The following is a 14,111-nucleotide window of genomic DNA, read 5'->3' as shown; positions in this document are numbered from 1 at the left end:
AAGATCTGAAACACACAGCCATGCAAGCCTGTAGGTGCCAATTCCTGCTGCATAGACTCTCAGTGCCATTTCAAAAACATTGTAGGTCAAATGGACCCATGTTTCCAACAATCCAGAGCCTTAAGCACCTTCGACTGGAGGGTATCTTGCTGCTGCTGAGGCAGTTGCTTGGCAACCTCCTGCATCTGTTTCAGGATGTCACGAAATTACTGGCTTATGTAGAGCTGGTAGGCCACAATGCGGGCAATAAGAATAGTGCCCTGGAATATCTTCCTTCCAAGAGCATCCATTTCTCTCTGATCCTTCCTTGTGGGTGCCGAAGAATGGGTCCAAGAGTGCTTGGCCTTCTTGAGAGCAGATTCAATGACCACTGATTGGTGGGGCAGCTGATGCTTGTCAAATCCAAGAGCCTTTTGGATGAGATAAATTGTATCCACCTTCCTGTTAATGAGAAGCATTGTGAGGGATTGTTCCCACATCCTCATCAATAACTCCACAAAGATCTTGTGCACAGGGACTGTAACAATCTCCTTGGAAAGATCCAGATACTGAAGGATATCTAGCATTTTGTACCTGATATCCTCTTTAATCATCAACTGAAATTAGAAGGCCTCTGCCATTACCTGAACACCACCTCTGAAGGAAAGGTCCTCCAGTGGGAACTTTTTTCGATCATCTGGAGAAGATGGTTCTGAAGGGAGATCATCCGAAGCATCATCGGAAGCCACAGAGGAGTCACACCCCCCCCCCCCCCCCCCCCGGCTGGGATCATAGGTGCCCTTGTTTCTGCTGTCATTGACTGGTGTCAGGGCTTTAGGCACTCGGCCCCCGGCCAGTGGTATAGGCACCAGTTCAACTGGCCATTTTGGCCAGGGCCCCGGTGCTGCCTCCAGTATGAAGGGGACTTCCTCCTCTGAGGAACCGGGGATGACAACCGGATCAGCTGGTGGTGGTGCTGGTGCCCTGCAGAGCATCTATGAACTGGGTCAGTAACACTGCCGGTAAGCATGTGCAGGGATTCAAGCAATGGCTCGAAGAGCAACAATGATAGCATCAGTGCCATCAGTGCTCTGAGGCCGCGCATTGCCCTCTCCGTGATCAGCTGCGCACGCCTCTCCAGTTACTCCTACAAAATTGCATATGCCAAGACAGACCCAGGAGGTGTAACCCGATCCTTTCTGGAACTAAGAGGAGGATCAGGGGCGGGCATCGGGACCAATGGAGTGCATTCCAGAGATGTGGCCCAGCCATTGAGGTGACTTGTGCACGCCGGCGCACGCTTGTTATAAAATCCATGGGCCGCGCATGCACGGCTGCTGGATTGTAAAGTGGGGCGGGGGATTTTAGTAGATTATGTGCTGCGACGCACTCGGGCCTTCCCCTGTTCCCTCCCAGTCCGCTCCAATTAAGGAGCGGACTGGGAGGGAACTTCCCTATCCCCCCTCCCTCTTCCCCTCTCCTCCCCACCCCTTTAACCCATCCCAGAAACTTACTTTTTTTTTTGTTTTACTACTTACTGCTCCCCCAGAGCAGAAGCAGTTTGTGCATGCCGGCCAACTGCCGGCGCGCGCTTCTCCGGGCCTTTCGGAAAACGTGCGCAGTGCGCACAGGGCCCGGCCACGCGCATAAGTGACGATATTTGCCTGTGTGGCCATTTTAAAATTCAGCCGATTCTGAAGAGCTGAGGGCAGCCCCAGACCCTTATATGGGGAAGGAAGTCAGCTCTGAGCTTTAGTCTCTGCCTCCACCTGCTGGCCATAGTGCATATCCCCCTTGCCTGGACTGGTCTGTCAGGATGATGAGGAATGCATGATTATAATGCTTCATTCTCCACGGGGACTGGTCCAGAGGAGGCGTCTTTCCTGTAAGAAATGGTTGGATTACCAATCACTAACGTTAATCCAAGCTGCATCACCTGCTTCATTCATCTCCTCACATGCACCTGGGATTGTCAGGTTTCTTCCTTCCTCACATCCCTGGGGTTCAGTGTTGAATTCCTCTTGCTTAAATCGAATTAAAATGTCTGGATTGACATTAGAGGAGCCTGTTAGAGAGGAAAGCATGGTTACAATATGTTTAGAAAAATAACCTTATCAGTGCAAGGGAGCTCAAAATTGTGCTGTGTTCATTTGCTCTGCCAGCAGTGCAGCGAGGGGGAGCTGCAGTGCTGATCATCATCAGAAATCCATACTAGCAGTGTCCTGATCATTTTTTTTTTTTTATATTTAAACGTTTTTTTATTGGTAAGCAATATGGAAATAACAGTATGCAAAATAGACAGCCAACAATAAAGAATACCAAGATAACATGTCCACTATGCAAGACACCAAATACAAACATTGCACGTGAAAAATCAGGAATACGTAATGGCCGTAAGGTGCCATATTGCAGTTGCCAAAGTGAAGCTTCCCCTAGAAAAACCCCCTCCCCCCCTTCTCCCCATGACCATAACACACGGCAGCAAGTAGCAGGCAGAATGGCTAACTAGAGCAAGCGATAAAGTTGGTAAAAAACCAATAGAGAGGAAAACAAACAATAGAGAAGAAAACAATGAGGGCTCATTTTTCGAGTGGCAACAGTCCTTGGTCAGGGTTTTGTCCTGGCCCGTAGTACTCTCCAAGCTATCCCTCCAATCAGTCCTTCTGAGCCTCCAGCCAAGCTGAGTATGGATGCCATATACCTTGGAATGCAGCAATACGATCCTGATGCAAGGCAGTGAGCCTATTCAGCTGGTAGTAGGAATGCAAGCGCTGCTGAATGGTGGCTAAAGATGGTGTAAGTTTTTGCTTCCAATAAAGGGCAATTTCTGCTCGTGTGGCAATAAATACTTGAAGAGCCAATTTTCGCACAGGAGGTGAAGTATCCGAGATTGGTAATCCCAATAACGCGTGCCAAGGCTCAATCTTAAGCGGAGCGTGGACAAGCTGGGAGAGCCAGGTAAACACCGCATTCCAACATTGAACAACGATAGGGCATTGCCACCAAAGATGATAGTAAGTACCCTTGGCGTGACATCCTCTCCAACACGTATCTGGTATGTCTGGCGCAAATTTATGAAGGGCAACCGGCGTGTAGTGCCAGCGATAGAGCAATTTATAGCAGTTTTCTTGAAGCCCTGTGGATATAGAGCATTTATGTGCAGCGGCATAAATTTGTGCCCAATCCTCATCATCCAAAGCTAGCTGAAAGTCTTTTTCCCAAAGAGTGCGATGCCGAAGTGGAGGCGTGCTCCTGGTGTTCAAAAGTCCATAGATTTTGGAGATCACTCCTTTAAGGGTAGAAGCATTTTTACAAAACATTTCAAATAATGTGCCCTTAGTTCGAATCAATCCCTCTCGAATCCCTTTAAGAGTAAAGTGACGTACTTTGGCATACAATAAAAAGTCAACTGACAACAACCCAGACACATCTCGCAGTCGCTCTGGCGAGAGCATGGCATCCTGTTGATAAACATGTCCCAACCTGAAAACCCCCTGGCTTGTCCACTGCAGAGGGGCTTTCGATCCATCTCTCAATGGAATAACTGTATTGGAAAATAAATGAGTCATCAGAGAAAAACGCTCGGGCCCCACCAAAACCTTCTTCCATCTATGCCATATCTGCATGGTAGTGCGTAAGGCAAAGGGTAAAAAAAGAGTGTCACCCCAGAGAGATCGGGGCTGCCAAGGAAGGGCATCTATAGGAAAGCGGCCCAGGGAAGCTTGTTCCAACTTAACCCATTGTGGTATTTCCCTTGTAGCATGTAAAGCAACTAACGCCCTTAATTGCGCCGCACTATAATACCAGACGAGGTTGGGCACCTGGAGACCCCCTCGCACTCTTGTCTGATACAGAGTGGCCCTTGCTATCCTGGGGGGCCTACGCCTCCAAATAAAATGCCCAAGAATTTGTTGCCAATTACGAAGTAAACTATCTGGAAGGTAGATAGGAATGGTGGTAAAAAAGTACAAGAATCGAGGCAACACGTTCATTTTTAAAATGGCTATCCTACCCAACCAGGAGTGTGCCTGATCCCCCCACCTATCCAAGTCGCCTTGCAGCTTTACGAGTAATGGCCGATAATTCAAATCATAGAGAGAGTCAGTATGCGTCCCTAAGTGAACTCCCAAATATTTTAACAAAGTAGTGGCCCATTTTAAGGGAAACGTCTCCCGTAGCTCCTGAACTACTTCAGATGGCAAGGTGAGGTTCAATATTTCTGACTTATCGAAGTTAATTTTCATCCCTGATCGCCTCGTAAATTCCCCCAATTCATCCATAACTCCCCTCAGAGACAGCGCCGGGTCAGTAAGGGTAAACAAGACATCGTCTGCAAACAGGGAAATTTTAAAGTGGTCAGTTCCTTTGGAAATGCCCCGCACACCCACGTTGCCCCGTATACGACTAGCAAAGGGTTCTAAAAATATGGCAAACAACAAAGGGGAAAGGGGGCACCCCTGTCTTGTCCCTCTATGAATCGAAAACTGAGGACCATATCTCCCGTTGACCTTAACCCTGGCCGCAGGGTGGGCGTACATTTTGCGTAGCCAAGCAATAAAGGATGTCCCAAATCCCATAACCTGTAACGTAGAAAAGAGAAAATCCCAGTTAACAAGGTCAAAGGCCTTTTCAGCGTCCAGCGCTAGGAGGACAGCCGGGAGGCCTTCCCGTTGCACCAGATCAATGATGTCCACTATCCGACGGACATTGTCCGCAGCTAACCTCCCGGGCACAAACCCCACCTGGTCATTATGTATAAGCCCCGGCAAAACTCCATTCAACCGGGCCGCTAAAACTCTAGCCAAGATCTTTAAGTCAATATTGATTAGTGAAATCGGCCGGTAGGAGCTACAGTGAACGGGGTCTCTACCCGGCTTGGCCAATACCGTGATACCTGCAGTGTTGGCGTCAGAAGTGAATTCCGCTCCTTCCAGCAGCGAGTTAAATGCCAACATCATAGGACCAGCGAGTATATGGGCAAATTTACGATAGTAGCTACCAGTGTATCCGTCCAACCCTGGCGCTTTTCCAGCTTTCAGTAGTTTAATAGCCGCCAACACTTCCAGTTGTGATATCGGCTTATCTAGTACCTCTCTCTGCAGGGGAGTAAGCTGGGGCAAATCAATAGATGACAAGTAATCAGCAATTACATCAGGGGCAATAGGCGTATCGCAGGAGTATAATTTAGAGTAGAAGTCTAAATTTGTTTGTATTTGGTGTCTTGCATAGTGGACATGTTATCTTGGTATTCTTTATTGTTGGCTGTCTATTTTGCATACTGTTATTTCCATATTGCTTACCAATAAAAAAACGTTTAAATATAAAAAAAAAAACTAACTAATCAAGCTTGATATTTCACTTGGTTGCAGCTCCATCACTGCTCTCTACATTCATGGTGGGGGTGGAAGAGAAATAGAACCAAAGAGCTAAGAGAAACAGATAAGTATGAGAAAAAAATGTGAAGCTTGCTGGGCAGACTGGATGGGCCGTTTGGTCTTCTTCTGCCGTCATTTCTATGTTTCTATATGTTTCTATGTTTCTATAAGTCTGTGAATGATTGTCGTATGTCCTCAGTGGAAGTGACAACCTGCCCCCTGGCATCCTGTATCTTAGATATAACTGTTTGGGCTTGGGCAACTCGCAACTGTCTAGCCAGCAGCTTACCTGCCTTATTACCCCCCTCAAAATATTGTTGTTTAAGAAGAGTCAGAGAGTGGCTAATAGCGGAGTCTTCCAACGTCCGAATCTGAGCTCGGACTGCCAGAATTTTTTGGTACAGTCGCCCTGATTGGGAACTACTATGCCGTGTGGTTAAGTCGGTGAGTTCCTGAATGAGTAGTGCCCGTTTGGCCTCTCTCTCCTTATTACAGTAGGTTGCCCTAGAAATGCAGGAACCCCGAATTACCGCCTTAGAGCACTCCCAGACCGTGAGGGGAGACATACCCTCCGTCTGGTTCTCCCGAAAGTACTCAAGAAGTTGTTTTGCGGTGGAGGCAGCAAAGGAGGGATCCTTAAACAAACTATCGTTGAGTCTCCATGTGCGGAGGCCACCCCCAGAATCTCCCAGTGTGCAGATCATCCAGACTGGGGCATGGTCAGACCATGTAATGTTGTCAATGTCTATTTTCTGTATACGGGGCTGCATAGAAGCAGACACAAAAATATAATCAATGCGGGTGTAGGTAGAGTGGGGGTTGGAATAGAACGTATACGAGCGGGAGTGCTCATGTCTAGTCCGCCATATATCTATCAACCCCCATGTAGCTAGAGCTTCCAACCAATGCCGCCTTGGTTGGAATGGGATGATATGGGATGATATGCCTGAGCTGGAATCCTTAAGGGGGTCCAATACAAAATTAAAGTCTCCCCCCACAATTACCTCCCCCTCCGCATGTTGTTGCAATAATGTGCACAATCGCTTTATAAATGGCACCTGATGCTGGTGTGGAAAATACACATTAAGGATGGTGAAAATCTTTTTATCAATTTTGATCTTATTCAAGATAAATCTACCGTGCGGGTCTGCAACTACCAGGATCTGCTCATGAACAAATAAGGAGGAGTACAAAATACCCACCCCTGCATACCTATGTTCAGGAGTGCAAGCGGCCCACAAAGAGGTAGAAAACCTCGGAAACTTTAGCAGCTGCTCATGGGATTTCTTCATATGCGTTTCCTGGATAAAAATGATATCAGCTGCCTGTCTGGTTAGTTCTCGTTTAAGCAATTGCCTTTTCTGAGGAGAGTTAAGGCCTTTGACATTGATAGATACTAATTTAGTCGCCATCATGATAAAAAAAAGCATTCACCAGAGCCTGCACAGCCCTCCCAAATGTATACAAGTCAGGTCTCCCCCCCCAAGTTGTCACCAAAGCTATTCTGTGGTTGCCACCCTGCATCTGCCCCTCTCGCCTGTAAGCGTGAGAGCCTATGTGTATGGCCATGAGCACTATACGTCCTGCTGCATCCCAAGTCGTCGTCTGGGACGCCGAATTTGGAGGGCCTGCCGCCATCCAACCAGAGAGAAAAACATAACACCCCCCCCCCCCCCGGTATCCCCGCCTGTGATCAAGAATTTTAACAGAAACAACAACCCTCGAACGCTGCTGACACATTTCTCACATGTAGAGCAAGTGCTATGCAAGGTGTAGAACCAACTTAACCATATTCAAACAGTCATATTTACTGCAGGCTCAAAACCTGTCTCATAAGTCCTCACGCAGAAAACCCAAGCTGGGGAACTCTTTCCAAAAGGATGTATAGCTAGAAGCAGTCCCACTCTCCCTCAGTCGGGTTCGGAGGAGCGAGATCTGGAGTCGCCAGACTGCCGACGCAGCCGCTTGCCTCCCTTTCCTGCCCTTTGCCATCGTGGTGCCGAATCATGAGATGGCGGATGAGCCGCCATTTTAGAAGAAGAGAACGATACCGGCAGCTGTGCTTTTTGAAAAACTGCTGATGCCTCCTCTAAGGAGGCGACACGATAGGTAGTGCCCTGGTGCTGGAAAGTCAGGCCAAAAGGGTATGTCCATCTATATCTTATGTCCCGGTCCCTCAAGGCCTGAGTCACTTCTCTCATATCGTAGCGCTTTTTTAACATTATTGGCGCCAAATCTTGGAAGAGAGAAATGTGGCAATTGTTCCACTGTACGGTCTTCAGTTGTCTCGCTTCTCTAAGAATTCTGTCCTTTAAAGGGAAGCTGGTAAAGCAGAGGACTATGTCTCGCGGTTGTTGATCCCTCCGAGGCCCCAACGCCCGATGGGCACGTTCAAAGCCGATTTCATGAGGTATGGCCATGCTGCCCGACTGACCTTCTGCTCCCTTGCTGAGGATGTGGGTGCAAATTTGGGCGGCTACCTGACGCGCATCGGCATACTCGGCAGTTTCTGGAACCCCCCGAATCCGCATATTGTTCCGTCTACCACGGTTATCCAAGTCCTCAATCTTATCGTAGAGAGCCTGTAAGTCCACGGAGGTTTTTTCTTGCCTGGTAAGCAAATTATTAATGGCATCGCCGTGACAGTCGATACGGGTTTCCGTCTCGTCGACCCGATTCCCCAGGGCAGCCAAATCCTCTTTAAGGTCTGCCACCGACGCCATGATATCCTGCTGGTACTGCTTCATATCAGCCCGTAATTCCAGGAACCAACATCGGGCTTCCTCTCTAGAGAGTGTGGTGGTGGCAGGGTCCGGCGCTTTATCCGTGGGGTCTTTCAGTCCGCCCGCCGGCTCCCCTATGCAATTCTGATCCGCAGCCTCACTCTCGGCGCCATCTTGGCCTGGATCAGGGGAGAGTTTCCCATACGAATACTGCTTGAGATCCGTCGTTTTTCTCTTGCTGGTCATTGCAAAAGAGAGTATAGCCTAGCAATTATGCCAAGTGGTTCTTTTCGCCAAAAAATCTTAGTAATTAAAGCTTATTTCGAGGGTAGGCAGGCCCGGAGGGGACGGAGCGGAGCCAGTGCACGTCCTCTCACATCGGATGCGAACAGCGCCCCCGTCCTGATCATTTTAACACTGATGTGAGCAACTCCATTCCTTAATATCCACACAATGATCTGGTACAGATACTGCTACTCTATAAAATATATTGAGAATTTCTGTCACAAAGAGCTTTTCCCCAAAACTGATGGTTTTTCATCCAGCTGACACAGATCATAAACCTTATTCTGCCTGGCACCACCAACTGGAAAACACTAAGGAGTGAATATTTAAAGCACTTACACATGTAATATTCAGTTTTAGGCCTAGAAATGGGCACAATAAAGCTCTGGAATTTGATGCCAGAGGATGTGGTTAGTGCAGTTAGTGTAGCTGGGTTCAAAAAAGGTTTGGATAAATTATTGGAGGAGAAGTCCATTAACTGCTATTAATCAAGTTTACTTAGGGAATAGCCACTGCTATTAATTGCATCAGTAGCATGGGATCTTCTTAGTGTTTGGGTAATTGCCAAGTTCTCGTGGCCTGGTTTGGCCTCTTTTGGAAACAGGATGCTGGGCTTGATGGACCCTTGGTCTGACCCAGCATGGCAATTTCTTATGTTCTTTCTGACATTATGTACCCCGGGCATCATAGGCAGATAAACTGTGCGGAAGTGATTTTGTGATTATCTTTACCTGTAGATGAAAGAGGCGCTCCCAGGGATGGTGTTGGTTGGGAAAACCATTTATACACGTACTTTCATTTCCAAACGAATGGGCACAAATGTAGGCATCCACATTTACACCTGCTCAGGGCAGCACTCCCTGACTTATGTGTGAAAATTAGGGCTCATGTCCGAGTGTACGTGGGCTGTTAGAAAATGAGGTTCCCTACTAGTAAATCCAGCAAACTCAGAGGTGCTGAGGATATATCCACCTTTTAAGACGTCTTACAGTATTATCCGGAGTGGTGATGTCCCCTGAAGAAGTTGTGACACATTGGGAGTGAAACTGGACACTGAACTGTTCAGGCAAAACCTAATTTCTGCCCTCATCCACCCGCCATTTTTCCACCTTGGTTACTTGCTCCATCTCAGATCGGTGCTGGATAAGAAGGACTGGGAAACAGGAGTACACGAGATGATTTTAAGTTGCACTGATCATGGCAATGCCCTGTACTTAGGGAGTAGCAAAATGGCACTTAACCACGCTCAGCTAATTCAAACACTGTGGCTACACTGCTGCCTCTGGCTCTTAGTTGGATCTGCTGATCTCTTACAGTCCTCCCCGTGCTGTGCCCTCCTCTCAGTCAGAGCTGCTAACTTATCCTCTCCTACTGTGCTGAGGCTGAAGACCACACCTCTATCCTTTTTCTTATATGGCTCCTTTTCTTTGGAATAAATTACCTACCCAATTAAGACAAGAATCTAATTATCTCAAATTCTGAAAAGGGATTAAAGTTTGGTATTTCACATAAGCTTTTGACTGTTAGGGACTAAGGCTTTTTTTAAAAATCTATTTGCTCTAATAGTTGACATCATATTTTCTATTTTTTGCAGAACTTTTTATTATTATTGTTTTGATTTTAATTTTGTGATAGCTCTTCTGCAATTATTTTATTGTAACTGCTGTTAAGCTATTGATAATTGTCTCTCTCTATATTAGGGTGAGCACGGTGGTGCGTCTGCACAATCACGGGGGTCACCCAGCTCCCCAGGGCAGTGGGAGGGCCTCAGACATCCACAGAGTTGCGGTGCTGGCATCAGCGCCATGGGGACATTCATTCATTGGGGCGGCGGCAGTGGCAAGGCTTGTGGGGCTCTCAGGAAGAGAAAAACAGCAGGAGGGGAAGAGGTGAGTGGGAAGAGTGAAAGGGGAAGGAGGAAGGGAGTGAGGAGAGTAAGAGGAATATCAGATTATGGGGGAGAGGTGGGCTCGGGAGGATGAGAGTAGAGGTGGAGAGGCAGAGAGTGTGCACCCTCCACTCCCATGCACCACATCCCCACCCACTCATCATTCCCCTCCTATCCTCACCCCACCACACCTGCACCTACCTATCCAAACACACCTAAAAAAATACACACTTACACCATCAACCTACATACACTTCCTGTATCACCACCACTCCTCTACACACACAAGTGGGAGAAGAGCTGGGGAGGGGGACACACACCCACTTCCTGACACACACACACACTCTCCACTCCAACCTCAGAACATAGACACACACACATACATGAGAGGTAGAGCAGATGAGAAAATGAAGATTACGTATATAAACACCCCCCCCAACAAATGTCCTCCATTAACCCACACTCCCTCCCATACCCACCATGCCCCTACCCCCTCTCACACACCAACTCCTCATCACTCTCAAATACCCTCCCCCACCATGCTGACCCCCACACATACACATGGGAGAGAAGAATGTGGGGGGGACAAAGTGGAGAGTGTGAGGGGGGAAGCGCACACACACATTCCCACCCACCCACCCGGCTCATTTCCCCTAAAAATACTCTCCTCCCAGACACATTCCCTCACTCACTCACTCTCCACACCAACCCCATAACACATACACCCCCCTACATACACACATGGGGACAAGGGGAGAATGTGGAGCGTGTTAGGGAGGAAGAATGCACTCCCCCCAAACCCACACATTACCCAAGTCACACTTTATCGCTCTCATCTCTCCCCAAACACACACACACACACACAAATGAGAAAGGAGAGGGGTGAATAGGGAGGAGGACAAAGTGGACAGTGCAGTGGGGGAAGGAGAAAGAGTGTACACACACATACACTCACCTTATCCCACCAAAACACAAACTAACACATGGGTGAGGTGAGGGGATAGGAGGGAAGTGCAGAGAAAGATGGAGGTAGGTTCCCCCACAATACACACCACTAGTCTCACCCCTCCAACACTGACACTCTCCCCACACACAAACACACATACTATTTACCTCCCAACAGCACTTACACATCACCCACTCACACCCATACCCTCACTTGATCTCCACAATATATATACACACCATCCCATATGGCAGGGTTTCCCAACTCTCTCCTGGAGGCACACCTAATCAGTCGGGTTTTCAGGCTGTCCGTAAGGAATATGCATGAAATAGATGTGCGTACATTGGAGACCCAGGGTATGCAAATCTGGCTCATGCATATTCATTGTGGCAATCCTGAAAACCCAACTGGCTAGGTGTGCCTCCAGGAGGGGGTTGGGAAACACAGCCAAATGGTTGGGGAGGAAAGGGGTAGGGGATAACGTGGAGAATGCAAGGGAGAAAGAGTGCACACACACACACACACACATAATACAACTCCACAACACTTTACCACCTACACTGCCACCAGACATATACTCCCACCTCTACAAAAATATACATTACCCACAAATCCTCCTCCCCCTTCCATCCTCACACACCTCCTGCAAGCCTTCCAATCCACAGACACCTGCTCCCATTCCTCCACCCCAACGGAGCCAGTACAAGGACACCTTCTCTAATGCACACGTCCAGGGCATGGAGGCATTGAAAAATAAAAGCTCTTTGAAGCTGGCACGCTATTATTCATTTCTGTTTTGGGTGAGGATGCTTTCCTTAACATTAGGAAACAGTCAGGGGGAATAAAAGGAGCAGGAAGACTGAGAAATCTGCAGCTCTCTCCCTGTTCTTCCTTTGGTTAAAGCCACTTCTCCTCCTAACCATGAATATACAGCCCACAGAGGAGAACCCAAAGTCAACAGACACACAGCCCATAGTATTTTTAAATTTATGTGATTTATCTGTTTCACAAATGTAAACTGTTTTGATATATGTTTTAAGGAAAAGAATCTCTTAACCCATAAAACGCCACTTACAGATATGTATGTGAACAGTAGTATGTCTATAAAATTATTATGGCCGCATCATCAAGCCTGACAACGTGCCCACCTGGTCTTCCAATGGAGGCCGTCTGGTCTTTTAATCATTTGCGGTCAAGATGTTTTATACAATGTACGTTGTTACTTCAGCACTCTATTCCAATCATGTGTGTTATTCCATCAGCTCGACAACCGGCCGATGTTTCACAGGAGACTGCTTCATCAGGAGCTGTATGTTTTAGCGTTTCATTTTTCAGCTATGTATGCATGTCACCTTGTTTTTCTCCTCCTCGCACAAGTTTGTTCAATTTCTTGTGATGGAGGAATCGTCGGGTCACATTGCAAAGGACGATAAAACACAATGTTTTGTAATTGCTGATGTACTTCATTTGAATATTGAATTCTATCTAGTAATACAATTTTCCCGCCTTTGTCCACGGGCTTAATAATCAATTATTGCATATGCCCTATTCATCAGCTGTTTTGAAATATGTATTCTTTCTATTAGTATAGTTTTACTATTATGAATGATGTGTTATAATTCTTGATTTTATTATTGTTTTATGAAGAATAATGGTGTTTTTGTTTTTCCATTGTTGCACTGCATGCAGAGTCTGTCTTCTTGCGGTTTCCAGTTTAGTTTTTTGTCTGTACATTTCTTTTAGACTTTATGTATTTGGTGTCAATCTGTGTTTTGCATGTATAATCAAGGAGAGATATTTTGCTGGCATGTGGTTTCTGTGTAGGGATCCATAGCAGCCTGGCTTATTCTGTTTTCCTAATAGGGCCGAGTGTTGCCTTTTCATAACTAGAGGGAACACCGCAGAGGATACATTTAATGGGAATTTGTATGATAGATTGTGTTTCACAGATGTTGACTCGTCTGAAGTTTTAGTAGTAAAGGGAATCAACTGGTGGCTGAAACTGTTAACCAAATTGCACCACTGAAGATATAGCAGAATTTTAGGTCTAAAGCTCTGTTGTTTTACAGAAGTTTCAAGGGAATTGAAAAGGAAAGTGAGGAGATTCAAGAGAAGATGGATTAAATCTAAAGATCCTGTGATTACAAAACAATGATGTGCCTTAACTAATTTGATTTTAAGCAAATTATGAAAGGAGTACAACCTCCTTTTTGTAATCTAGATCCTAGTATGGAGAGTTTGGTGGAGAATTTGACTAAAGATTTTATTATTTCCTCTTAAAATAATTAATGGTTCTTTGTCTTAGAGTTTAGTATGTAGAATTAATGTAGACTAAAAGCATAGGAAAAAAATAATGAGCTGTGTCACATGCAAATTCTTGCAAGTCAGCTCATTAATATTAAAAATGGCTTACCAGAAATCACTTTACATAATGGAGGTTGCATTAACCCACCAGCAACAGAAAACTCCATAACTACACCACCCATTATACATCTGCAGCTTAATCAGGCAGTTATTGCCCTCAATAGCAGGCCTGGATATATGCACCAGCTTGTGCATAGGTGGACAAAATTTTGGGGGTAGAAGACTTCTTGCCCCCTGCCAACCCATAATCCTGCCCCAGACCTATGAAGGTGCCCCTCCCACTACAACCACCACTACCCCTTCCCTCCAGCCCTCAGCTCCACTTATATAATCCTGACGTTGCAGAGAGCATGGGAGATAAGCCTGCACTCACAGGACCTGACCTCTTTGGGCTTCCACATGACAGGTCAAGATTGTGAGCAGAGGCTTTCTTTCCTTGCTCACGGTACTGCGAGGACTGTGTCACTAGAGCAGACGTCCAGGGGACAAACAGGGAAGGAAACATGGAATGGGCCTAGGACTGTTATCTGCCAAAATCCATCATTGCTCAC

The 14,111-nt window shown here is 46.7% G+C and overlaps 1 protein-coding gene across 1 annotated transcript in view; it reads right to left on the bottom strand.

Annotated features, from left to right (window-relative positions):
* The window catches only part of LOC115083200 (zinc finger protein 585A-like), a 42,202-nt gene extending 33,879 nt beyond the window's left edge, over positions 1 to 8,323 (bottom strand). The window contains exons 1-3 of the mRNA XM_029587006.1: positions 7,835 to 8,323; positions 5,923 to 6,118; positions 1,916 to 2,044 (exon numbers count right to left, since the gene is read on the bottom strand). Coding sequence (XP_029442866.1) covers positions 1,916 to 2,044; positions 5,923 to 6,118; positions 7,835 to 8,323 — 814 coding nt within the window. The remainder of the gene's footprint in view (positions 1 to 1,915; positions 2,045 to 5,922; positions 6,119 to 7,834) is intronic.
* Positions 8,324 to 14,111: the final 5,788 nt, after the last annotated feature.

This window comes from Rhinatrema bivittatum, chromosome 2 (genome assembly GCF_901001135.1).
Source record: "Rhinatrema bivittatum chromosome 2, aRhiBiv1.1, whole genome shotgun sequence".
Lineage (NCBI taxonomy): Eukaryota > Metazoa > Chordata > Amphibia > Gymnophiona > Rhinatrematidae > Rhinatrema > Rhinatrema bivittatum.
This window is presented reverse-complemented; position numbering and strand designations above follow the sequence as displayed.